General features: G+C 40.9%; 2 protein-coding genes across 3 annotated transcripts in view; one reads left to right on the top strand and one right to left on the bottom strand.

Annotated features, from left to right (window-relative positions):
• LOC146361246 (fibronectin type III domain-containing protein 4-like) overlaps positions 1–4,645 on the top strand; it is a 51,675-nt gene extending 47,030 nt beyond the window's left edge. The window contains exons 5-7 of the mRNA XM_084920595.1: positions 693–782; positions 991–1,157; positions 3,983–4,645. Coding sequence (XP_084776721.1) covers positions 693–782; positions 991–1,157; positions 3,983–4,024 — 299 coding nt within the window. The 3' untranslated portion in view covers positions 4,025–4,645. The remainder of the gene's footprint in view (positions 1–692; positions 783–990; positions 1,158–3,982) is intronic.
• A 14,302-nt stretch (positions 4,646–18,947) lies between these two features.
• The window catches only part of LOC146361245 (glycerol-3-phosphate dehydrogenase, mitochondrial-like), a 35,594-nt gene continuing 26,845 nt past the window's right edge, over positions 18,948–27,696 (bottom strand). For both annotated transcript variants that reach the window (XM_084920804.1, XM_084920805.1), the window contains 4 exons: positions 26,345–26,457; positions 24,544–24,622; positions 24,356–24,454; positions 18,948–21,453 (listed from right to left, as the gene is read on the bottom strand). In XM_084920804.1, the coding sequence (XP_084776930.1) occupies positions 21,328–21,453; positions 24,356–24,454; positions 24,544–24,622; positions 26,345–26,457 (417 nt within the window). In that variant the 3' untranslated portion in view covers positions 18,948–21,327. The remainder of the gene's footprint in view (positions 21,454–24,355; positions 24,455–24,543; positions 24,623–26,344; positions 26,458–27,696) is intronic.

Genomic DNA, 27,696 nt, shown 5'->3' with positions numbered 1-27,696 from the left:
CACTATCGGTCATGGATTTAGCCTCCCCAGAGCCTGGATCTCAACATTATCGAAGCAGTGTGGGATCATGCTGACAGAGAACGGAACAAAAGGCAGAAACAACCAAAGAAGAGCTTTGAATGTCCTTCAAGAAGCCTGGAGAACTATTCCAGCTGCCTAAGACTGTCCTGAAGAATAAAGATGGTCACAACTCATTAGAGTTGTACAAACTCTGTTTTTGCCTCATATATTTGCACGTTTCAGTAAATCACATTTTCCTAGAAAGATATAAAGAAAGGGTTGACTCAAGACTTTTGCATAGCACTGTAGTATGAGGGTGGAACAGTAGCAGTAAAAATAATACCTGTAAAGTAGCCATAGCAACTACAAACATCTGGGGAAAAAAATCCCATTAAGTACTGTGTTTACAAAGTGTGATAGCGGACATGTTACTCCTGTGTGCCTCAGAGCTTCACTGCGGTGGTCATTAAAAACACATCAGTGAGTCACACTGTTGCACTGACTCACATGTTCCGTTATTACCATGAAAACGACAGCAAATGTGGATCAATCCGCTACTAAAAATAGTCCACATTAAATGTACTGTGAGCCTTTCAGATTTTTTGTTTTTTTTAATGGGATTTGCTGGTAGAAGATAGAACTGTAGTATATTCTGTTGAGTAGAGTTTGACCGGACTTGTCTTTGTCCTCAGATGAGCCAGCGATGGAGGGTCTGGGTATGACTCCACAACTGGAGACTGGAGAGCTGCTGATCATCACCACTGTGCTGTTGCTGTGGGCAGGTCAGCTTGCACCAACAGACACCATCCAATGGACACTCTAAGCATCTCTTCTGAATAATTTTCCTTTCTAACTCCGTTAACCGCCTTAATGTATTCAATAAAATTCATGTGTTAATTTAATATGACCTGAATCTAGTGCTTGAGACTGCAAACTCATCAAGTGAGCTATGTTTTTGACTTCTTTTCTCTTTGCTTTCCACACCGCCAGCCGTCATCGCCCTTTTCTGCCGGCAGTACGACATCATCAAAGACAACGACTCCAACGGCACCAAGGAGAAAGCCAAGCGGCCGCTGGTCCAAGCCACTTCCTCCTACTACAATGCCTCAGCTGGCAGCTCGCCCATCTACCACAACGGAGCCGTCCGCAGCAGCAGGGTGACTCATTTACTAAAACTTCCTCCTCTTCCTCCCCTCTTCGTCTTGCTGCAGAACTCCTCTATAATGCACGCTCGCTCCTGGCTGCCAGGAGTATTTTGTTTCCTCTGTAGAGTCTTTGTAGTTGCATCAGAGATCTCCTAGCAACTAGAGCTACTGCCATCGCAGCTAAATATAAAACAGCCGGGCTGAAAACAGAGAGCAGCGCAAACGCTCATTCAGTTGTTGCTGAGCATCTCCTCAGTTAAAGCGAGCAGGCAGACGATTTGTTTGTGTTTTTGCACATGCGAGCAGCTTTAATTAGACACACCAGCTACAGGTGTCCTGGTTGCAGCGCCCCCTAATGGCCATATTTCATTTATCACCCATTTCGTCATCTGCAAGATTACTGGTGCAGAGAATAACATCAGATAGAAGAACATTTCTTCACTTGTGGTGTTGAGTAGAGAAAGCGAGGCTGCACGTTCACGGCCTCATTACAAACTCTCAGAGGAAGGTTACAACAAATCATAAAACTTTGGTAATTAAGAGGAAGGAAACAGAGGACACAGATTATGTGCGTTAATAGAATAAGGAACTATCCAGCAGCCTGAATCCGGTGCTGTGAAAAAGTAACTGCCCCCTTTATTAAATCATGTATTAAGTCAGTGACATTTATCAGTCTGGAAAGGGTTAAAAAGTCATTTCTGAGTCTTTGGGACTCCAGTGAACCACAGTGAGAGTCATTATCCACACATGCAGGAAACTTGGAACAGCGGTGAAGCTTCACAGGAGTGACCAGCCAACCAAAATTACTCCAACAGCTTCGATGGCTCATCCAGGAGGTCACAAAAGAACCACAACAACATTCAAAGAACTGCATGACTCACTTGTGTCAGTTAAGGTCAGAGTTCATGATTCAACAATAAGACAGAGACTGGGCAAAAATGGAGAAAACCACTGCTGACCAAAAAGATCACAAAGGCTCGTCTCACATTTACCAAAAACTTCTTGATGATCCCCAAGAAAATATTCTGTGGACTGACGAGACAAAAGCTGAACTTTCTGGAAGGTTCAAGTCCTGTTACATTTGACATAAAACTAACAGCATTTCATAAAAAGAACATCACAGCAACGGTCAAACATGGTGGTGGTAGTGTGATGGGGCTGCTTTGCTGCTTCAGGACGACTTGCTGTAACTGATAGAACCATGAATTCTGCTCTCTACCAGATAATCGTGAAGGAGAATGTCCGACCGTCAGTTCAAGACCTGAAGCTCAAGAGCACTTGGGTTATGCATCAGGACAATGATCAGAGACACACCAGCAGAAATAAACAAAATGTTTTTGGAGTGAAGTCAAACTCTGGATTTAAATTAGATTGCAATGCTTTGCACTGACCTTAAACAGGCCGTTCATGCTGGAAACCCTCCAATGTGTCTGAATTAAAACAATTCTGCAAAGAAGAGTGGGACAAAATTCCTCCACAGCGATGTGAAAGACTCATTGCCAGCAGATTTTCGTGAAGCAGACGCTCTCATGACTCATTTAACTGCAAAATGATCTTGGTGCTCAGCAGCCTTGCTTTTACAAGGGGGAGTACTAGTTAAGTTGAGTCTCATGTTGCACAGAGATTCATGCTCATTTGGTGCAGACTGACTCAGATTGATTGCATGCTGGAAATCTGGGTTTCTGAATTTGCGTTTAGGATCATTTGCAAACTTTTGCCAAGTGGTCTCAGAGTGATTGCAGTCTGTTTCAAGACAGGTTGCCTCCCTCCAGGCAATCAAAAGTGTTCACGCTTTTGGTGTCGCAACTACTTGCAGCACTCGATCATGAAAAAATGCAGTGCAATCACCAGTTTTTCTAGTTTTCTAGTTCAATTTTCTGGTCGCAAAGAGGTTGACATGCTGTTTTTACTTTAGTGTGACGGAGACAGTCAGTTTGGTTTGGGAAAGGTTCACAGCTTGGATTAAAATATGGCCCTTCACAAAATGAACCATGGTCAGCCAGTGCATTTAGATGCAATGCCACTGAGTCCTTTAAAAGCTTCTATGTGACATGGTGAGTTTGATGTGAGCGACAGCCTGTGTAACTCCAAATCATAAATGTGGAGTTTACAGATTTCTGTCCTCTGCTGCGCTCTGTTTTAAAATCTTTTCCTTTAATCCATCGCCTGTCTATATGTATCAAAGAGTGTTTGTGGAGAGAACATCCCGGAACATTTTGGCAGGGCATCTGTCTGTCGGAAGTTAATTCACACTTCCCGTTCTAATTGGCCTCTCCCGCTGCGAGAACCTGCGACTTCACTGCTCGCGATGTACGGGTCAATTGACCGCCCACCGCGCGCAGCTCGCACTGTTTATTCATACAGGACGGCTTCCAGTGGTGTCAAAGTGAGAGAAAGGCAGCGTTACTTTGAGCGTTTACGGAGCTGAAACTGCACTGGCTGGATTTAATGGTTAATTTAATTATAAAAACACCACTCTTATCTTAATTTAGTATTTTCTTATTGGCATTTCTGCAGCTTTTAAGTGTCCTTACAGTTTATTAGCTACTTCTCGTGAGTTTAATCCTTTAAAAAAATAATTCATTTAGGGCTATGTTTACTTTCCTGGGGATATATGTGCACACACAGATTTCTGCAGAGATTTAAATACCAAAGCCTAATGATGGATTAAAAATAAAAGCATCCTACTTTAAATAGGATAGTCTTTAAATAAAAAGCTCCTGGGAGCAGTTAGTTCTCTGCTCACCCTCGCTCATTGATTGGCAAGTAAATCTCTGACATGCATGACATGCTGTGGTCTGTGATTCACGTCTCATGGTGTGCTCCTTCTCTTTCAGCTGCACAGGGCCTCCTCCTCCATCAGCATCATCAGGGTCTGAGATGTGGGTGCCGGATCGGAGCCTCTTGGACAAGCGAGGAGGATTTACAAACTCAGAGTCCAATCTATTGTAAAATATGGGCCGAGTAAGGAACCACTCCATGCAAATCAGACTGAAATGAGAGCGAGGAGCCATGCTGCGGAGACCATGGACGGCTGCTGCTCTCTAGTGGCCAGAGACTCGGGGGGCTCAGAAACAGCTGGAAGGAAGCTGGACTCATCTGAAGTGCGGCCAAACTAATCTCCCGTTTTCTTCTGTCTGATGTCAAAGACTGAAGTGTGAATATTTGCCAGCATGTCGGCCCGACCATGTGCCAAGTCCCACTCGCCTCAGACTCATTCATTTTCAGCAGACGTTCTTTCATCTCGGGTGTTCAGCTCATCCCTTTTTCTTTTTACCCGCTGTAGAACCACACGTTTGAAATCCTGTCTGATGGTTATTTAATGGGATTTATTCACTTTACTTTCATGTTCGGTAGTTTAGCATCGCGATTCAAATCTGTACATAGGCTGAAGGTGATTGTAAAGGTAATTCACAGAAGCATTTGAATGTAGGAGGTGGTAGTGGGGAATTTACATTGTAAAACAATTCATAATTAGTTTAATTAAATCATTGAAATTGTGTGATCGCCTTTTAAATTAAGTTTAAGCTTTTTGTTTTTTCAGAGTTTCTAAAAGCAGAAATGATGTGAACAACCCTCAAGATATATCACCTGAAGTTTCCAGCAGCTTCTCTTGTTGTTTCGGATTTTGTTAAAAGGTTTTATTTCTATCTGAGCCACTTAAAAGTACAGCGCTAAACCTTGTCTGTCCCTCAAAAACACCTATTTTACAGCTTAACTTACACTCAATGGCCACTTCATTATGCATGTCTGATAAACAGCTCACTAAGCATTAAAATTTCTAATTAGCCAATCAAGTGGAAGCAACTCAGGGCATGTAGTCATGGTCAAAATGACTTACTGAACATAAGCTCACCAAAGCTGGACAATAGAAGATTTGAAAAATGTTGCCTGGTCTGATGATTCTCAATTTCTGCTACAACGTTCAGATGGTTGAGTCAAAATTTGGTGTAACAACATGAAAGCATGGATCCATTCTGTCTTGTACTAACCGTTCAGGCTGCTGGTGGTGTCATGATGTGGGGGATATTTTCGTGGTACACTTTGGGCCCCTGAGTACCAACTGAGCATAATTTAAACACCACAGCTTAGAGCATTGTTACTGACCATGTCCATCCCTTTATGACCACAGTGTACCATCTTCTGATAACACGCCATGTCACAAAGCTTAGATCATCTCAATCTAGTTTCTTGAACATGACAATGAGTTCTCTGTACTCAAATGGCCTCCACAGTCACCAGATCTCTATCCCATTGAGCACATTTGGGATGTGGTTGAACAGCAAATTCTAATCATGAAAGGCCAAACCAGTGTACCTAATAAAGTGTCTGGTAAATCACAACATTAACAACATCAACTCTAGGTAGAAAACCATTTGCAGTTGTGTTTGCCAACAGAAAACAAAATGTGAAGCAATTAGAGGTACTCTCCGAACACCAGACATCCCTGGACGTTGTCCTCTGGGCACTTTTAGAAAGACGTTTCTATATGTCTAAATTTGTTTAAAAAATGTAAGTTTAGTAAACATCTGCAACACAACCAGCTGTTGTAGCTGTTTGTTCTCCTGCTGCAGAACTGTTCAGTTTTTAGTGAAACTCGCACACAGAAATGACCTGATCCTTGTTCCCAGTGGATCTGAATTCTTATTGGTTTGTGCAATACAGCCAACCAATGACAAGTAACCTGATAAGAGTAAACCATATTTTGGGATGGATGACATATTCTCAGTATACTGTTTGCAGTATATTGAGTTTAAAGCCTATAATATATCTGGATAGATGACATCTCATTGCCATTATGCACAATATGGACACTTAGTGAATTTTCTCGTGCCAAAAGCCAAATTTTCTGTCTTTGGAAAGGTCCTCTGAAAAAGCTTTTAGGCCAGGGTACATAATCAAACTGCATCAAATGCTATTATCTGCAAAGCCATTATTTTCTCTGTCATGGGTTCATCAAGCATTAAATTGACATGAAATGTTGTCAGTGTGAGCCTACTGGTGCATTAGGATGATTAGCAGATCACCAGCTAATCAATAGGCACCATTTGCAGGAGTGCAGATGTTAACATCAATAAGGTTTTGCATCAGTGCACACAAACACGTGACACTTTTGCTGCTCAAACAGAAAAATCCTTTTGATGGCGCTAAGACTGAGTTTGAAGCTTTTATCTGCCATGTTTTATAAATGGACTTAAACAAATATCAATTTGTTGTATGCAACTGCTGTATGCAGATTGGACACAAGGTGGCGCCTGAACTCCATCACATACAGTTTTTTGTTCTGTAGGCTGCAGCGGTATTTGTGCATCTGCATCTCTGTCCGTGCAGGTAAAGCATCTAAGACGAGATCATAGATTTAAAATGAGCTTTTTTTTTCTTTGTTTGTTTTAATGCTATTATTGTACTGGATTGCTCTGATGCTTAAAAAAACTTAAAAACATGGAGAATCTGAGAAAGTTTTTTTCTCTAAGATTTCAGTGACTTCAGTAATTATGAATCTAAAAACATCTATTTTTCAAAGCAAAAAGAATTTAGCTTAATACTATCCTCTTTTCAGAGGATTATTCATCCCATTCTTCACACGTTAGCAGATGAACAACCATCAGAACCTGGCCTGCAGTTAACGAGAGGCAAGGTCTGCATATCATTCAGAAGAAAGCGTATATTTCTGCTTCATTTGAATAAAGGGAAATGTCACTAATTCACCTCACACAGAGCGTGATTTGCAGCTGTAAGGCTTCCCGGGTCAGAGGTCACAGGAAGGAAGGGCTTCCACCTCAGGCACGTGTCGACCTTCTGAGTTTAAAGTGAAATATGTTCCTGAAATGTTTTGTCCTCTCTTCCTAAAAACAAAAAGACAGAGGAGTGGAGGAATCCTCAGCGACTGCGGAGGTAAAGGGCAGGTCGCCTTCACCAACAGTCTGAAATATCACGGCTTGCCCGGGGCTCGTCATCCTCTTTGATGCTCTGAGGGAGTCTGCGACAAGTCTGTGGTAATACTGAGGCAGAGGAGCGAGGGAACAGCATCGATCAAGCGCTGCTGACTGAATCATTGACTGTGGATAAATCCTCTTCTTTAATGTTGTACTGACTCTCCCATCACATTTCCTCTTTAAAATGGAAAAAAAAACATCCACTTTCCTGCAGGTGCCCGGGATTCATTCTCAGTTAATGAGATTTTAATCTGACATACATAACAGCACCCTCCACATTGACATTTAAAGAAGTCATTAAGGTTTGCCTTTAAAAGGTGTTCGAATGTTCTCTACAGTACGCTCGACCCACACACATCCTGGCCAGATATGTATTTTTTTAATTATTTTATTCCATCCAATTAAAATTCGGTAAGATACCCTCACATGTTTCTCAAGCTGAAGTGAAATTAAAGATCAAATTAACAATCTGTCATGCCACCAGTCAGATGATCATATAAATAGGCTAAAATATTCCCAAACCAGCACACATTAGCTTGCCCAATGGACACACAAGATACACTGTGTAGAGACTGCACAGTATCCATTGTACACGCTTATACACTTAACTGTAATGTGCAATTTTGCACATGTATTTCTTCCAATTAAAGAGTTGTGCTGCCAGATTTCTTTCGTTTACTCCAACATTTGTTTATCATGTAGAAAACACTGAGATGTGTTGTGGAAATTGCTCTTTTTCCCTCATATTAAGGGTGACCTCAAGGATTAAATGTGTTGTTAAACTTCTTTATACTGACAGAAATGGGACTTTTACTGGTCTGAGTTTGGGAGGATGAAACCCACAAACATCCAAACTCCAAGTTTCTATAAGGTCTATAACACCAGAATCTAACACAGCTTGATACTGAGGCATTTCTTTAACGGCTAGATTCATTTATACAATTACTTCAAATTAGTTTCTTCCAGCTCTTCAGTCTTCATGATGTGTTTTGCCTAAAACTCATTGACGCACAGAAGAATTAAAACCCACAAGCTCCAGAGCAGGGCCTTACCTGGCAGATCCATCTCAGCAAACTGTCAGACATACTTTTGAAGAAGTCTTCAATTTGTATTTATTTATTTTGCCTTAATATTTATCAAATCTCTATATTTTTTTCACCGTCAGAGACATTTAGTAAAGAAAATAAAGCCGACCAATGTTCTACCAGTCAAAATATTTAGTCCTGAACCTCTTGAGGAAAGAGTTAAAACTCTTAAACGTCCAGCAACAGGAAGTGTTACTGGATTGAAACCACAACTCTCCTGGGAGTCTTATAACATTTTGACCTTGCATGCCTCCATGAAAGCCTTGCAGAACTCTAACAAAATATGTCTAAAATGACAGTGAAGCATCCAGTCTCTCAAAGAGAAAGAGCTGTTTCAGTGTTGAATCTCCCAACACATTTGGTCAGCCCACTCAAAATCATTCAGAGCCAGGGACATTCAGCTGAATGACTCACTGTGCCGAGTCCAACGTGAAAGGAGGCATTGTTGCCAGGGAGAAACACATCATGGACACAGTCTGAGGAAGGCAAAAGATTAGGAAACTCTTCATAAAGACACTGCTCAATTTTCACTTGCGTAGGAGGAATCAGAAGTAGCCAGCATCACTAAACTGCAGTGCACATTCCTCTCATTGAGATATTTGGTCATGCCAATCGGTGGCTCTTTGAAACAAAAAAGCCTTGTTTGAGAAGAAGGGATTTTTTTTCTTTATTGATGTTAATGTTCCTCTTCTCCTTTCGGATTCAGAATGATTGTGGAGTTGAGATTCTCGGCTGACTGGCAGGTATCCATTGAAACGCAGCTAAAAGAACTTCCCGTCTGCACGCTGAGAGGCACAAAGCCTGCCAATGACCCAGGTAAATGTCAGGACACCTTTTGTTCAATGGGAGAAGGTTCAAGAGTGGCCCCCGAAAGGTCTGGACCATTATTTCCCCCATTAAATGAAGGTTTTTCACTTTCGGACCCCCCTAAAAGTCACCAAGAGCGCCCTGGAGAATCAATCAGCGACTGCAGGTAGTCATTTTAGTGCATCCGCATTTGAAAAACAACCTCAGGTTTAACGACTTCCACTTGCAATCAGCTGTACATCAAAAAAAAAAGTTAAATAACAATATATTAAATTAGTCAGACCTGCCCTCTCATATCAATAATTGAACTTTTCCTTCCTCACAAGTGGTCGATGTGATTAATTTCTCCAGCCATCAGTTAATTATCTCCTTACTTACCATAATTATTAAAACCCTGGTGGGTCATTGTGGGGCCCTCTGGTCCTGGTGCACTCTAATTAAAACTCATCAAAAGGGCATTATTTTGAAACTTGTTTGTGCAAACTGGGCGAATAGCTGATAATTCCCACTTAGAAATTTCTCATTACTGGCACTCAAGCTCATGGGACTGAATAGATGCTAACACTGCTATCATATGCATGATGAGGCCGGATTATGGCAAATGTGATTAAAATAAACCCCGAAAAGCCTGTCAAGCACACGCATGATGTCATAACATCTAATATCAAGCTTTAAAAATGTGAAACATCCACTTTATATCCTCATTTAATAAATTACAGAAAGAAAATATCAGTTTACTTGCTGGAACCTACAGCAAAGACAAACTATTGTTTTGTCTGTGAAGGTTCTCAGTCATCCAGGTCATCGTAGTCAAAGGAGCTTGCAAAGAAAAGCGTCTGGACTTCTTTAAGTTTACTTGAAGACGTTTCACCTCTCATCCGAGAAGCTTCTTCAGTTCTAAGGTCAAATGGTGGAGAGTCCCAGATATAAACCTAGTGGGAGTATCCCCCCACAGAGGGACAAAAGGACCCCCTGATGATCTTCTAATCGCCTGAGCCAAGGTGTGAAACTGGGTGTGGGTCCCAATCAGCCAGAGTTTCGGGTGTGTTCATTGTGAAACCTGGCCCCACCTTATCATGCGAATTCCTGAGGTCAGATGGCCCAGGATGTGAGTGGGCGTTAAGGCGTCTGGGAAGGGATCTCAAAACTGGATTATAGATGGCAGAGAGTTGGTGTCGTAAACCCCCGCCTCTGTTCAAAGATGGTCGCTCACAGTGGACATAGATGGCTTCTTTCACTCCTCTTTCAAACCATCTGTCCTCTCTGTCCAAAATGTGAACATTGGCATCCTCGAAAGAGTGTCCTTTATCCTTAAGATGCAGATGGACTGCTGAGTCTTGTCCTGTGGAGGTGGCTCTTCTGTGTTGTGCCATGCGCTTGTGAAGTGGCTGTTTGGTCTCTCCAATGTAGAGGTCTGGGCATTCCTCGCTGCACTGTACAGCATACACCACATTGTTAAGTCTGTGTTTTGGCGTTTTGTCTTTCGGGTGAACCAGTTTTTGTCTGAGCGTGTTGCTGGGTCTGAAATGCACCGGGATGTCATGCTTGGAGAAAACTCTCCTAAGTTTTTCTGATACACCGGCTACATAGGGGATGACAATGTTGTTGCGTCTGTCCTTCTTATCCTCCCTCGTTGGTGTCTGGTCTTCTTTTCTGTGCCTCTTTGCTGACTCTAAGAACGCCCATTTAGGATAGCCGCACGTTTTGAGTGCTTCCTTTACATGTGTGTGTTCCTTCTTTTTTCCTTCAGGCTTAGAGGGAACATGTTCTGCCCGGTGGTGTAGGGTCCTAATTACTCCAAGTTTGTGTTCCAAAGGGTGATGGGAGTCAAAGAGGAGGTACTGGTCCGTGTGTGTGGGCTTCCGGTAAACTTCGATGTTGAGTTTGCCGTTCTCTTCAATGTGCACAGCGCAGTCCAGGAAAGGCAAACAGTTGTCCTTTGTGTCTTCCCTGGTGAACTTGATGTTTTTATCCACAGCGTTAATGTGCGCAGTGAAGGATTCCACTTCTTGTGTCTTGATTTTGACCCAGGTGTCGTCCACATATCTGTACCAGTGGCTGGGTACTCTTCCTTTGAAAGAGCCAAGAGCCTTCCTTTCCACTTCCTCCATGTAAAGGTTGGCTACAATAGGTGACACGGGGGAGCCCATGGCACAGCCATGTTTTTGTCTGTAAAAGCCTTCGTTGTATTTGAAACTCAAAACGTGCGGCTATCCTAAATGGGCGTTCTTAGAGTCAGCAAAGAGGCACAGAAAAGAAGACCAGACACCAGCGAGGGAGGATAAGAAGGACAGACGCAACAACATTGTCATCCCCTATGTAGCCGGTGTATCAGAAAAACTTAGGAGAGTTTTCTCCAAGCATGACATCCCGGTGCATTTCAGACCCAGCAACACGCTCAGACAAAAACTGGTTCACCCGAAAGACAAAACGCCAAAACACAGACTTAACAATGTGGTGTATGCTGTACAGTGCAGCGAGGAATGCCCAGACCTCTACATTGGAGAGACCAAACAGCCACTTCACAAGCGCATGGCACAACACAGAAGAGCCACCTCCACAGGACAAGACTCAGCAGTCCATCTGCATCTTAAGGATAAAGGACACTCTTTCGAGGATGCCAATGTTCACATTTTGGACAGAGAGGACAGATGGTTTGAAAGAGGAGTGAAAGAAGCCATCTATGTCCACTGTGAGCGACCATCTTTGAACAGAGGCGGGGGTTTACGACACCAACTCTCTGCCATCTATAATCCAGTTTTGAGATCCCTTCCCAGACGCCTTAACGCCCACTCACATCCTGGGCCATCTGACCTCAGGAATTCGCATGATAAGGTGGGGCCAGGTTTCACAATGAACACACCCGAAACTCTGGCTGATTGGGACCCACACCCAGTTTCACACCTTGGCTCAGGCGATTAGAAGATCATCAGGGGGTCCTTTTGTCCCTCTGTGGGGGGATACTCCCACTAGGTTTATATCTGGGACTCTCCACCATTTGACCTTAGAACTGAAGAAGCTTCTCGGATGAGAGGTGAAACGTCTTCAAGTAAACTTAAAGAAGTCCAGACGCTTTTCTTTGCAAGCTCCTTTGACAAACTATTGTTTTGTTTTTAAGTTTTATTTACTAGAGGGAAACTAGTAAAATAAATAGAAATAAAATCAAGTAATTGAAAAGCACATACAGTAAATGAGATACACTTAATGTAGTTTTCTATTTAAAATAGGGAATTTGTGAGTTAATGTGACAAAAAACATCCATAACCTTTCAGCATGTTTAAACTCAAGTGGTCTCGCCAGCTGAGAAACATACTACAAAGCAAAATTTGTGGGTAAGTGAGGTAAGCTGATCCTAAAGCCTGACTTTTGAGGGTCACAAAAGTGGCCATATTTTTACCCGAAGAACTGACCTGACAAGTTTCCTTTCAAAATTGCCTGAAAGAAAATCCTGTAAATGCACTATTATGTCTCTGTGTAGGCCGTGCAGTATAACACTGCTCATGAAGCCCTAGTGTAAAGCTATGATACAGTCACAATTGGAAAAACAGTTGTTGGGGGGTTGTAGTTTAGCTTAGCCGGAGAGCAGCGGCCTAGCTTTGAGTGTGACCTGTGGTCCATTGCTGAATGTTTTCCTGCGCTCTCTCTTCCTCACTCTCCTGTCTATCTTCACTGTTCAACTATCTAATAAAGGCAAAAATGCCACAAAAAAACAAGCAAACAGCAGCTGGGGAGCACAGCTGTTGCCATCATGTGCAATGATGCGCAACTTGAGATCTTTTTGTCTTTTAAATGATTGCTTCAAAGATGGGGACTCTGCACCTTTTTGTAAGGTTCTGAAAACCCTAGCTCATGATAGGAGACGCTGACCAATCACAGGTCATTTCAGATCACATCAGATGGGCCCAGCTGATCGCACACGCTCAATACGAGACTTGCATTAAGAAGCATCCCAGAAGTGTCCACCTGGTCTGTGTCATTTAAGACAGCACTGATTCTATTTTCTGAGAAGACACATGAAGCTGTCTAAACAGCATAAAGAATAAGGCCAATTTTCAAAATAAAAGACCCCACCCAGACTACTGCTTCTAAAATGCTCCCAGTTTTATCTGGAGCCCCACAGAAGAACAAGAACAAACATTAACGTTAACTCATTGTTCAAAGTCTAATTGTCCTTTTTATGGCAGATGGCCATCCTCCCTGAGCCTGTTTCCTCCTGTTAAAAGGGAGTTTTTCCTTCCCGCTGTCACCAAATGCTTGGTCAAAGAGAGTTGTGTAATGCTGGGGTTTCTTTTTAATATTTTGGGTCTTTACCTTACCCTAATATAAAGCACCTTGAAGTGACTGCTCTCAAAATGATATTGACTTTAAGTAATTTAATTACATTTTATGTGTAATTATGTTACATATAAACATAAGTAGAATGCAAAATATTTAATTTAATGGAATCTATTCTGACTTGACTGGTATACAGTCAGTTTACACCAACCATATTTTCCTTAACAATTAATCATTTGAATAAATAAACCCTTGATTTTATATATTTAAGTTGCATTAAACTCAAAATTATTACCTAATATAATATTATGTTCTGGGTGTTTTTGTTTGTTTGTTTTTTTTATTTGCCTTTTTTCATTTTGCTGGACAGGACCACAGCTAATTCTTATGATCGGCATGATTTACTTTTAAGCGACTATAATTGTAGTTGTAGTGGAATTTTAAAATAATTTCTATAGTTGAAGTTTTCATTTCATTGATGATAAATGCTGACTCTTCCACTCTTTCAGTTTTTTTTTCTTTGAATTTAACTTTTTTTGTCCAATATGTGTGGATTTCCTATTTCTTCACAGGCTGCAGACTTTCAAACCGCATCATCCTGATGCAAAATATCAGCACAAGCATTTTTCGAAGACATTCAGTCCATTAAATGACATTCAAACACCTTTTTGCTATTTATTAATTTGGTGACTTGTTCTTTTATTTAATTTTATGACCTCATCATTTAAAAAGTAATCCCAATCTATGCTATTTTAAAGTTTACTAAAAAACAAGAGGGCATAAAAAAAACCTCATCTTCTTTTGAATTAAGCAGAAGGCAGTAGTTGACACCATCCCTTGACATCCTCCACACATTTTCAATTAGCGTGCAGGCGGACGCTGCGGTGTGGCTGGCATCAGCGTCCTAACCCTCCGGAGAAAAAAGGAGCATTAGTGGTCATATGCCAACCAGATTTGTCCCATTATTCATTACAATTAATTGCTTCCCCGTACTCTCGGCCTTTCCCATGAAGACGTCTCGGCTGCAGATTGTAATATGAGCGCAGGACTTAAAGCTGTCACTCAAATCTGGCTGTGACCTTTCAGGAGAAAAGGCTGTTTTTCACCCAGTTTGCAGGAGCCGACTGCATGAAGGTTAATGCGTGTGTGTTTGTGTGTGTGTGCGAATGTGTATGTGCGGTCGTGTACTTCAGCCTCTGTGAGGACATTTTGGCTCGGTCCAAGTTGACCCAATGTTTTACAACCGCAGAGTGAAAAGTAACACTTGGGAGAAAAGCACTTCTTTTTTTAACTGAATGAACTCTTGGTTAGAAATATCCATAAGCTACGGAGATGTTACAGAAGGGGTGCGACATTTAACAACATAGGTCTGCCGTGAGGTGTTCCTAAAAGTAAAAATGTCACCATCTGGTACTTTCAGCTGCTGCTCTGGAGCTTAACATGAGAGCTTTGTTCTCAGTTGTCAGTGGAATTCAGAAGTTGGTATGTTTTTGAACAAGGAGTTACAGAATGTGTACATTTTCAATAGTCTGTTGTGGAACACCCTGTTATATGACTAAATTCTTCTGAAAAACTACCATATAAATAAAAGAATTGTGAGAGAATTGTTCTTCCATCCATGTGTACATGTACAATATGAAGCTATAGCCAGCTACTACTTAGCTTAGCTTATCATGAAGACTAAAAAAAAAGGCAAAAAACTGAAATAAAAAAGTCACTAATTAAGTGCACGGCATGCATGAAAGACATGAAGACTAGAGCAAAGTAAGTTACTAAATGTGTTCACCATAATATATCCATCCATCTATTTTCTGCTGTTCTTCTGGGTCTTGCAAGCCGGGGATGAAACAGCCCAGACCTCTCTTCCCCGGCCACCTCCTCCAGCTCCACCAGGAGGAAACACAGGTGTTCCCAAGGTAGGCAAAAGATATAATGTCTCCAGTGGGTCCTGGGTCTGCCCCGAGGCCTTCCCCTGGCAGGATATGAATAAAACCCCTGACCTATGGGGCACCTACGCCCTAGTCATCCCAACAGCTACGTTGTCAAAAGTGTATTAACCCTGACAAAATCTCCCAAAGCAAGTAGACCCTTGTTGAGAAGCCAGATAAAGACCATCTATCCATTTTCTTCAACATATCCGGTGCTGGGTTGTGGGGACATTAGCCTAAACAGAGAAGTGCAAACCTCCAACTCCCTGGCTACCTTCTACAGGTTATTGAGGTGAACACCAAGGGTTTTCCAGGCAAGCATTTCCTGGGTCTACCCCAGGACCTCTTCATTGTAGTGCATGCCTGGAACACTTCACGCAGAAGGCATCTGAGTCAGATGCCCAAAACACCTCAACTGACTCCTTTTGATGTGGAGTAATAGTGGCTCTACTCTTATAGATGGGATGACAGCCTGCCACCCCTCATGGAAAGATCACTTCTGCCACTTGCAAACCCAATCTCATTCTTTCAGTCACTAACGTATGCTTGTGACCACAGGTGAGGGTAGGGGTGTAGATCAGTGGGTAAACTTACAGCTGGGTTTCTACACTCAGCTGTCTCTTCACCACACCATACCAACACAATGCAGCCCCAACCCATCTCTCAGTCTCCCAAGAGTCAAATGAAGACTTATTCAGTGGGGACTCAGAGTGCTCTCAGTGGCTGAGGCCCTGATGGTCGTATCCCAAGTGGCTGTATAAGATCATCTCTTGGGTGTGGAAGGAGACTGAGCTCAGAAAGTGCCCCATCTGGATACTGCATTGTCCATTTAGGGGCACTTCAACTCTCATGTGGGTGATGAAACTGTGACCTCAAGAGGTTTGACTGGGAGGAACAGCGTGCCAGGCCTGAACACAAATGGTGTTCTGTTATTGAACTCGCACTTTGTCCACAATGCACCTTCTACCTTCAAGCATAAGGGTTTCCATACATGCATGAGGCACAGCATGGTTGCAGTAGTGAGCTCGACACCAAGAACTAAGATACTTTCAACTGTTACCTCAGCAAATAGCTCAACATCTTTTTTATTTGGCAGACTTTTACATTGGATGGACGCAACCTCCAAAGGCATTTGTCCCTCCCCCTGGGAATTTAGGTAATTTCTATTATAGTTTTGTCTATCGTTTGTCAGTCTTCTGGTGTGCAAACAAATCTTTGTCAGTTTTACAAAACCAAAGGTGACATCTGTTCAGTTAGTACTTAGATAAAGGCAGGAAAAATCAATCTGACAAGTTTCAACTCACATTTTTTACCACTTTTTGCAGAATAACCTAAATTCTAAATAAGAATAAAACAAGGCAAACAGGTCCCTGTAAGTAAGCTCTGCTGTACTCGTATCACATGGTCTCTGATATTAAATAACATCAAATTAAAAACAAATTCAAAAAACTAAAAACAAGGAAAACACTTCTGGTTTAAAATGCTCACTTTCCTCTCACAGGCGCTCACATCCTCGGCTGTTGTGACGCCAGCTTTGACTGATGCTCACCAGAAACACAAAAACCACACAAAGCTCTGCAAGCAACCAGATACATTTAATTAGATAATTGCTGTTGTTTCTTTTTCCACCTGGAGACTGGATCGCTGCATTTTTACAGTGCGGGTGAAGAGAAAAGCACTGAGGAATATGATTCTCTTTGACCCTGGATAAAGCTGTAATTTCATCCAAAGGAGACAATCAAGCATCAGGATTTAAGTCACACTGCCCATGAGCTATTCAGGTTAGACGGGCAGCGGTGGCAGCCTGAAGGGCCCTCAGTGTCGAGGTATTGTAGTTGAACCCCCACGTGACCGCACACTGATACACTGCAATAATAGCTACAGTGTTTTAGGAGGAAAACCTGCAGCATGACTGTGTGAAGGGAATAGAAAAAGGCCTAAGAGAAACTGAATACTTGTTGTTAGTGAGAATGAATCACACCATACAGGCAGTAAGGAGGAACAGCCTGCACACACTTCTTTTAGATTATAAAACCTGAGGAGAGGCTGGTAGTGAGGGAAGATGTGCTGCAATGTGGGAGGTGATGATTCAGATACTGATTAACACGAAATATTTTCATTATTTGGGACTCTGTGAAGATTCAGGGTTCAGCATCTCACCCAAGGACACCTCAAAAATTGAAATCAAAAAAATTAACCACGTCATTAATAGACAACCCACAGTGTAGCTGTGGATATTGTAAACAAGTGGTAAACGTGGCCAAGTCCCAAGTATTTTTTATTTTTTTTAACTGTGTTGTTTCCATTTCAAAGTGACCTTGTTTTGTTCCCCTTAAAATGGCACACTGTCTCACACCGTTTAAACATTGGAACATTTTTTAATGTTCTATTTTGACTAAAATATGGGTTCCTGACATCTGCAAATCATTGCACTCAGTTTTTATGAACATTTTACACGGCAGCCCAACTTTTGTGGAAATTTATTTGTAATAAAATGATACGATACTATCACCATACTTTGCTCATGATACGATGATATTAAGATTTTTAACATTTTGTGCGTTTTGCAATAACATATATTGTGATTTATCACATTTTCTTTTACTTAAAATTTTGTAGTTTAAGTAAAATATTGTCAATATCTGTTTAAACATGCTGGCAATCTGTCGACATTTGTAAAGTAGAAAATAATTACTTTCAAACCTTTGTCAATTTCTCCAAGTGACTGCAGTCAGTCCAAGTAAGACCTTTTGCAAAAAGGTTGACTCCTATCAGATGATCCGTGCACTCAAAAGTGCAACACCTTCAAGATCTGGGCAACCATTTAGTCACAAGTTACGATCAGTCGCAGCACGTGGATAAATTCACAACAATCACCAACCGATTCCAGGAGGTTGCTGTCCTATTTTTACTTGTGTAACTGAGCCATCAGCTTGCTGTCAATCAGGAGGTAGCTTTGTCAAGTTTGCTCTGCTAATATTATCTCGGGAAGGTAGTGCACTGTTATTCGTGGTATTTCCAGAGTGCAATTTATTTAATAAAATATAAATATTTAATATTAATATAATATTTAATATTGTAAAATATAAAATTCAAATTTGTTATACCCCACCCACCCAAGTATGACTATTGATGACAATGATAAAGTACTAATTGCTTCTAGCTGACTTACCTTTTACCTCCCTATAGAAGCAATAAGAGTGAATGTTTTTTCACAGCACTGCAGTGAAAACTGGAGGTTACAGCTCCAAGAACAGCTTTCATATGAAGGAAAACTGTTGTACTTTACTGGCCTGGTACAGGCCAAAGGCTGAAACAAAGCTGCTCTTAATCCTACAACTGTTGCTGGATCTTTAACCTCTTCAGACTTCATGTTCTTATTGGGACACCTTGGAAGTATTAAGTTGTGCCAGAATCCTCTTCTCCATTTCTGCCAAACATTCATTTTTACATCTACATGCACCAATAAGGAAAATAAACACTCAACATTTTAAAGGTTTTGTGTTGTGAAACCTTAAAAGTTCATCATACAGCTAATAATTTTATCTTTATCTTTAGCTACAAAGATCCTGACTTAAGATGCAGAAAGACAGTGCTGCGGAGTCATTTCAGCCAAACAATCCTTCAATGGGATACAGAAAATTACCCCCTTTATACTAAAACGTGAAGTAATCGGCTTCCATAAAGAAAAGACCCTTATCCATAACTAATAATAACCCTTCAACTTCCGTCAATAAGTCTCTATTTCAACAAACCAGGCATACAATCCACTTTTTCACGTAATAAATGTTTTATAAATGTCTTTACATTCTCAACATGTTTTCCTGTTAATGTTTAACTCATGTAGCTTTGTGAAAAAGAAGACTGAGTGTCATGTTATAGGCAGAACAAGGCACATCATACATTCATACAGTGAAGTGTCTTTCGACTGCACTCAGACAAAGTCTGCACACGAAGCATGCCACACTTAAAAACATCTCATTTCCGTCAGATACATGATTAAAAAAACATCAGCTTGCATGCAGGATTACACAACAGTTTGGTGGATGTGCGTTAATACAGCGTTAATTCAGGTCTTTGCTCTCGACCTCAAGCACAGAAACAAAACAAACTTCAATCTTATAGCCAGTAAAAATAACTCATAGTTCCTTTGAAATCCTGTTTTTATAATTTCCTGTTTAATCGCCGAAAGAGCAGAATGACACGGATAAAAAAAAGAATAAATAATTATAAAAAATATACACGAGGAGATCAGAGTGACAGCGTCCTCAAACAGTTGCGCTGAAGATGGAAACCTCGTCATGTAAACCTCAGTAGTGCAATAGATGGAAAACACAGCAGGATCTCAGATGGGCCTAAAAATAACTCATCTGAGAGGAAAAAAAACCCAAAAACCTGGCTGAAGAAATACTTTAAATATGTTGAGCGTCACCTGACTTGTGCTTTTAACGTGCTCAGATCAGAGAGGACACGCAGAAACTATCACTGAGGTTTTGTCTAAAGGTCCAACACTTCCTACCAGGAAGTTTCCTTGAAGAAAAATTATTTTTTTTTAAAAAGGAAATTTGGTGCTAATTAAAATAAAAACTTTCTTTTTTTTAAAAAAAAAAGAGCGGCTCCATTTAAACACTATATTATGTTAAAGGCTCTTATGCTAAAAGGCCCAGTTTTACAAAAAGCTGGAGGTGACTTTTGTCCTTATTTGATGGCGACAGTCATAAAATAAATTCAAAAAATTCTCCTGCCTAAAACAAGTCATCTTTAACTTGGAGTTTTACACAAATAAAAATCTCCAGAATAAACAAGGAGCTTTGGAAGTACAGAAACTAGCCTTTTTCACCTTTTCAAGAGTTGATGCTAAGCTAAGCCAAGCTAGCCAAGGTTTTTTTTTTCATGTTAATAAGGGAGTTTTTCCTTTCCACTGTCACCAAGTGCTTACTCATAGGGGGTCGTTTGATTGGTGACTGGATTATTAGATGGATTATAGAGTGTTTACAGTATAAAATACCATTCTTGTGATTTTGCGCTATGTAAAACTAAATGAAAACTAATAAATAAAACTAAAATAATTACAGCAGTGACAAACTATCACTAATTATGTCCTCAATATCTGTCAATATCAGTATGCTTTGAACAATAAGATACAGTTGTCATTAAAATCTGCTATAAATATTTCCGTAAGACAGAGTAAATTTGCTATCAGTCTGTTTTTCTCGTAATATATTAACTGTTAAAATAAATGAAAATCACATATCGGTTGTATTTTAATTTTCTAATAAAGTACAGATGTTTGGTCTCCCTCTATCGATACAACATCAGCAAACAAAACTATAACTTTAGAAACGAACAATCAAGACCTCACCAATTAAACGTCTCTGGCAGCGCCTCGGTAGCAAAACTGGTTTAAATTGCCACTACAATTACCAAATACCCGCTTTCTTCATCTTCAGCCTCGCATATTCGCCTCTTCTGGCTGAAGTGGCACATTCAAGTTCTCTTTTCTTTTTATTCTGCTGCCCGCATCTTGTCAACCATTTAGTCATATACGAGTAGACTGATACAGCTAACGTACGATGACTAAACAACAGCTAGAACGGGCGTCCTGAAAAGGTGAAAGCATCTCCCTCAAGCAGCTGCTAAAACCTTTTTTCACTTAATAAAAGGGTGATTATTTTTGAGAAACGTAAATGAAGTGCTCTGTTTTCAATACTTGGAACCAAATTGCTTTTTTTTTTTTTCTTCTTTTTCTAGGAAACTTCACATTTATCTGTAAATTGTGTTGCATAAAGCAAAGCCACCTGAAGATGGTATTTACACAATAATCAGCGTCAATCAAGGAGTGCTGGACAAAGAGAACGTCAAAGTATTAAAAGTGCTGCGTAAAAAGACAGTATAAAATGTTGTGTGTGTGGTCTGAGGCACCAGATGTTAAGACTTTGGACATAACAGATGAAATAAACAGACACATCTCAGCCTCAATCATTAGATACCGTTTCACCCAAAACACACAGGAGTGCTTGATTTGTCCAAATTCATCCGGCTGCATGCTTGATTGCAATATTGTCATTCAAATAGCTCCATTTGCATCTTTTTTTTTGTGTCATCACCACCTTTAAAGGTTGGGTTTTTTTTGTTTTTTTTGGCATCCAACTCAGACTCCGCCCCCGCTTCGGTCCACCGACACCGGTTCCCTCTGATCCAGAGTCTCCTCTGCAGTTTTCATCAGAATGGCCAGGCGGCTGTCCGACACGTGTCCCTTCTTCACGGCGCTCATCAGCTGCGGAGGGAACAGCAGAGAACAGAGTACGTGGCGTGTAGGACAACGGCGGGAAAGGTTAACCTGTCAAAGCGAGGGGGCCGCTTTCCTCGGGCAGAAATAATTATCTGCAGGACGAGGAGGAAACCGCCTGCCTGGCAGTGAAAGGCTTTAGAGCTCACCTCCACATCCCTGAGTTTGAGAGGCAGACGATGAAACCATTTTTAGTTTTCATATGTTAAAGCTGAGCAAGGTGCGACTGTTTTAATGTGAAAATGAGGTCATGTAATCTTCTCCAACGGCAGGAAACAAGCAGACGATTTTAATGTTCTCTGACATGATTATATATTCTTCTCAATCTTAGTGTCAACAAATCGAGTGCAAAGAAATGTTTTAATAGTTAAGATGACGCGCTAAGAAAGTGCTCTCACTGTTTTTTCTTTTCTAAAAATTTAGACACGAAACACAAATATTTAAACTCCTTATATTAATTCTATTAAATTGGTTCAGGTCAAAGACGCCCTTATTTTAAGGACTTTATGTACTGCTAAGCAGCTTTATCTATGAAAACTTCATTAGGTAAACCTGTTTAACTGCTCATTAACAAAAGATATCTAATCACCCGATCACATGGCACTAACTCTGTGCATTTAGGCATGTAAACATTGTCAAGGTGGCCTCCTGAACTTCAAACTGTGCAACAGAATGGAGAAAAAAAGATGATTTAAGTAACTTTAAATGTGGCATGGTTATTGGTATTTCAGAAGCTGCTGATCTGCTGGGATTTCCCACTCACGCAGTTCTAGTTTTTTTTTTTTTTTATAGAGAATTGCTCTAAAAAAAGAGAAAACATCCAGTGAGCAGCAGTTCTCTAGGTGAAAATACCTTGTTGAACCCTGAGGTCAGAGGAGAATGACTGGACTGCTGGGAGCTGGCAGGAAGGCAACATTACCTCAGATAAGCATTTGTTAGAACCAAAGTACGCAGAAGAGCATCTCTACAGCAGCAGAAGAACACACTGGCTGCTGCTCCTGTTCCTTATCCACCACAGATAAAGTCACCTGGCTCAGCTTTAACACTTCTTGGACCTTTTTAGTTCATTTCCCACCTCCAGCCATAATTTTCGTTAACCGGAGAACTGGCTTAGGTTTTGTGTGAGGGTTAAAAGATCAATATCCTCCACACTACTTTCTGTTTGTTGTTCACATGGCGAGTCAGGCGAGCAGAAACAAACGCACAGATACAGATGTCATCACAAAGGAGACAGAAGCTCTTTTCACTTTTAGCTTCTCTATTGTCCGAACATCGGCTCGCTTGCAGCAGAGATAGGTCGCTAACAAAGGTAGTCCTCTGTAATGGCTCTTCTCTGGACTCGAGTGAGAAAGTAATTTAGCGACAGACGGACGTGTGGGCTCCCCGGACACTCCTCAGGCCTCATTACACGAGTCGCTGACAGAGCCTCTCCTCTCTAATTACCTTCATTTAGCCTGACCTGCTGCTGCTTTAGACTTCACACTCTCGGCTTGCAGCAGCGGATGTTTACTCACCTGTCAGGTGGACACAGGTCTTTCTTCTTTTCTCTCTCTCTCTTAACGACAGGATAATTTAAGTTCCAGCTCTCCTGCATGTATGAGGAGGAATATGCTGCCTTTATCAGGGTAAAAATACTGAAAATGACAGGCAAGAGAGGAGGAACTGAACCTTTGACTTTTGGTGATCTTACTATTAGAAAAACTGGATTTGTACACTTACAGGCTGAATTCATGTTAATTCCAGGCTCAATTTCCCACAAAAAAAACAAAAAAGAAAAAGGCTGAATCAGTGTGTGATAGATCACGCTCCTGAGGGCTTCCATTATCCAGCCTTTGTGTCCTCAGTCATGTTTGCTCTGCTGGTTTGTGAAGGGCAGGCACACTCACAGAGGTGTTGGGCATTAATGCTTCCTCTTATAAGACACACACCACACTGCATACTGTGCATGTGTGCATAAAAAAAATCATTTTTATTTGCCTTTTTTTTTTAAATTTGTTCTGGTATTTTTGATTTTCCTGTAAAGGTTTAAAATATAAATACAATAATATTTTAAGATTATTTAAATGTTTGCAGGAAATCATGTAGCTGAAATCTGCGATCCAAATATTTTTCAGTTTTTCCATGAATCTGCATTTTTTATTTTTGCAAATGAAAACAAATAAATTTGCATTATTACAGCCAGCCACTTTTTTTATTACAGCCATTTCCAGCTGTTTCTTTTTTCACTGGCTGCTAAAATCTAGAGAAAAAACAAAAAACAAAATCCAGTCCACCACCGCATTTTGGATTTATAAGCTGTAACTAAACTTTTAAGACATGTAACATCACCCGCCATTCCATTAGGTACACCTTGCTAGTACTGGGTCGGACTGGCTTTTGGCTTAATTCTTCATGGTGCAGATTCAAGAAGTTGCTGGAAACATTCCTCCGAGATTTTAGTCCATGTTGACATAATAGCACCACACAGTTACTGCAGATTTGCAAATGAGAATCTTCCATTACACCGCATCCTAAAGCTGCTCTGCTGGATTGAAATCTGATAACTGGCTAATATAATGAAGTGACATGCTGTCCATTCGGAGATGCTCTTCTGCATACCTTGACTGCAACCAAGGTATGCAGAAGAGCATACCTTGCATGCATTTAGGCATGAAGCACGTCTATATGCCCAAATCCTTTGAGTTGTTAAAAGGTGATTGGCTGATTAGACAGCTGTACCTAACAAAGTGGCCACTCAGAGCACGTAGCTCAAAGCTAATTTAAGCATTTATTGTGCACAGCTGCTCCATTAACAGATCACAGATAACTGATGTCTGTCTTGTGCTTACAGATGCTAAATGAAGGCACTTAAAATTAAGCGCTGCTGATCATCTCTGTACTTAGTGCCTACCTGCAGGAATTCATCAATTTCGACTTGTCCGTTCTTGTTGAGGTCCACCTCATTAAGGATTTCATGGAGCGCGTTTTCATCAATGTGCACATTGATGCTCTGCAGGGAAGGAGAAACACAGCACTCGGGATCAATGACATGCAGCTGCGGGTACCAAATATGTGAAGACTGAGAGAAAAAAAACTCACCTGTAGAACTCGCTGGACGTCAACAGTGGTGATGAATCCTTTGCTCTCTTTGTCAAACTTATGGAAACGCTTCTTGTACCTGTCAGACACACGAGCAGTAACAGCCGATTTACAGCAGCAATATTAACAAACAACAACAACAGCAGTGGATCAAATGCCGTCATGTTGATGTTGCGCATACAACACCATAACCAGCATTGGCCCAGGACCAACATTGGAACCAGTCCACGACCCAAAAAACCCACATGGCTTCCAGTAACCACTACTTAAATTCTAGCTTTCATTCCCTGGTTGGTGTTTGGGAATAAACATTTTTCCCTAGCGAGCAGTGGCTGTTAGAGGCTGTTATGCTTTCCTCAAAAGCGTGTTGACCTTCTAATTACTCGCTGGTTTGGAAATGCCTTTGAGGTGCAACAGCAACAGTTAGTAAGTTGTAACTACTACCATCTGCACTGAAATAAATAAAATAAGTATTTTCCCCAAACGGGATTAAAAAAAAGGCCTGACTTTCCTCCTTTCACCCACCACCTCACCCACCATTTATAACCTACTTATACTTTTTTATTTATACTTGGTCATTTGGTCATCATTACCTGTCATATATCTATGACAGGTAATCTAAGATGTTTTCATATTATTTTTATACATAGAGGAGTTTTGGTATCACAGCTCTACCAGATCCTTCAAAGAGTTTAAAAGGCCATTGCCTGAAACTGTTGCCAACTCTTCATCCAACCAGAGATCAGTACCAGAGACAGTATTTGGGTAACTGAGCCACAAACATGGTCCTTTCTCCCTGAAAGCAGCAAGTTTTTCCAGAGCCTGAATGTCTGCTCCAGAATCTCTGAATCTGGTTCTGGGTCTATTAGCTGTGTAATAATCAGAGCCAGCAAGTCGAACAAAAAAAATGTGAGGAGTTGTAGAGACAGACTGACCAAATTTACAGTGGGGAGAAATATTCCCCTTATAGGAAAAATATGAGAGCGAACTTAAATATGATCAGGGTCATAAATTACTATAAAAAATAATTTTTAAATACTTGACGGAAATCCTGTAGTTGAAATTTGCTATGTGGGGGTTCAGTAAGAACCACAGAGTCTGTGTGCCCCTCCATGGACATGTCTCCCCTGACCAATCACCAAACCGGTCATGCTAAACGATGCTACAGACAGCACAACTTTCTCCACAGCTTTTCCAGACACTTTCACATCTGTCACGAGTTCAGGGTGAACCTGCTCTCATCTGTGAAAAGCTCAGGGTGCCTGTGGTGGACCTGCCAATTCTGGTATTCCTTGGCAAATGCCAATCAGTCTCCACAGTGCCAGGCAGTGAGCACTGAGCCCACTGCCTGGCACCGTGGAGGACATCAGGACATCAGTTGGACTACCTGTGCAGCCTCTGTAGGGTCCAGGTATCGTCTCATGCTAGCAGTAGTGACACAGAGACTGGCCAAATGCAAAACTAGTAAAAAACAGCCAGAAAAAGTGAAGAGGGAAAAATGTGTGCTCTCCAGCTGCAAACCATTCCTTTGTTGGGGTTTGTCTCATTGTCACACGTCTACTGGACTTGTTGTTCATTTCATTAACACCAAAGTAACTGAAACTCATTAACAAGCCCCTCTGACACTTAAATGACCAGAACAACATCCCAGAGGTTTAACTGACTGGATGGTATACTCTCATTAAAGTGTTCCTTTAATTTTTTGAGTAGTCTATAACTGATATGGATAATTAAGAAAGAAAAAATGCATAAATCAGTCAGGAAACTTAAATGAACTATCTGATGTTTTCAAAAGCACTACCTGGCTACTTCATGGTTTTCCAGGTTAATCTCAGACGTCTTGGTTATTTGCTCAGAGCGAGACCTGTAGCCCATCTCATGGTACAGGAACTTCCTCGCTGCCTCGAGTTCCTCCTGGATTTAAAGACAAAAAAAAGTGAGCACACACTAATCAGCAGAGTCATTTTCTCCTTAATCAGAACAAACAGATTCACACATACACCCTCTGTAACTCAGGTTATAACATTAAATGAGGCATCTAATGAGGTCACTACAATGTGTGTAAACGGCTAAAATGTTTCTTTTTCTCCAGCTTGCTACACGTCACTCATACAAGCTGCTGTCTCAAACTGCACAGCTCGATGTTAGTTTACCTGATTCATCAGATCTTTTAGCTCTAAACAAACCTCAAAACACTGGAAAACATCTGGTTTTCCAAAACTCAAAATAACATCTTCAAAAGTCTCTTTGTGTCTGACCACCACATCAAATCTAAAGAAAGACTGTCACTGTCACATGACAGAGAAATTATTTATTATGGCTGCACAACTTCCACCCATCCTAGAAGTGAGACTTTCTAATCTGTGTTTTCTAATCTGTGTTTCGTTAAACATACTCCAGGACTACGCTGACTAAAATCTCTCAATCACAGAAAAAGAATTACCAATACCAAATTTTGGGGTGATGTTACCGGCTTTTTTTTGGAAAAACTGATCACTGGAGCTGCAGTACTGTGAAAAAGTATCTTCCACCTTCTTGATCAATCAAATCAAACAAATTTAATACTAGAAGAAGTTAGTAAGTCTGAGTAAATACAAACTGCAGCTTTTAAATTTATTACATGAAAACCTGTAATTAAAAAAAGGGATCATCAAGATGTTTTTGGTAAATGTGAGACGAGCCTTTGTGATCTTTTTGGTCAGCAGTGGTTTTCTCCTTGAACTCTCCCATGGACGCCATTTTTGCCCAGTCTCTTTCTTATTGTTGAATCATGAACTTTGACCTTAACTGAGACAAGTGAGTTAGATGTTGTGGTTCTTTTGTGGCCTCTTGGATGAGTCATCGAAGCTCTTGGAGTAATTTTGGTTGGCTGGTCACTCCTGGGAAGCTTCACCACTGTTCCAAGTTTCCTCCAATTGTGGATAATGTCTCTCACTGTGGTTCACTGAAGTTCCTGAGCCTTAGAAATGGCTTTGTAACCTTTTCCAGACTGATAGATGTCACTGACTTTGTTTCTCAGCTGCTCCTTTAGATCGTGATGTGCTGTGTTGGTGTTTGAGATCTTTTAGCTTCACTTTGTCACACATTTTCTATTTAAGTGATTTCTTGATTCAACACGTCTGGCAGTAATCAGGCCTTAGTGTAACTGAAGAA

Source organism: Perissodus microlepis, chromosome 23 (assembly GCF_051167445.1).
Source record: "Perissodus microlepis isolate ML-2025 ecotype Zambia chromosome 23, ASM5116744v1, whole genome shotgun sequence".
In the NCBI taxonomy this organism is placed as follows: domain Eukaryota; kingdom Metazoa; phylum Chordata; class Actinopteri; order Cichliformes; family Cichlidae; genus Perissodus; species Perissodus microlepis.
Note: the sequence above shows the minus strand (reverse complement) of the source record. Positions and strands in the feature narration are given on the sequence as shown.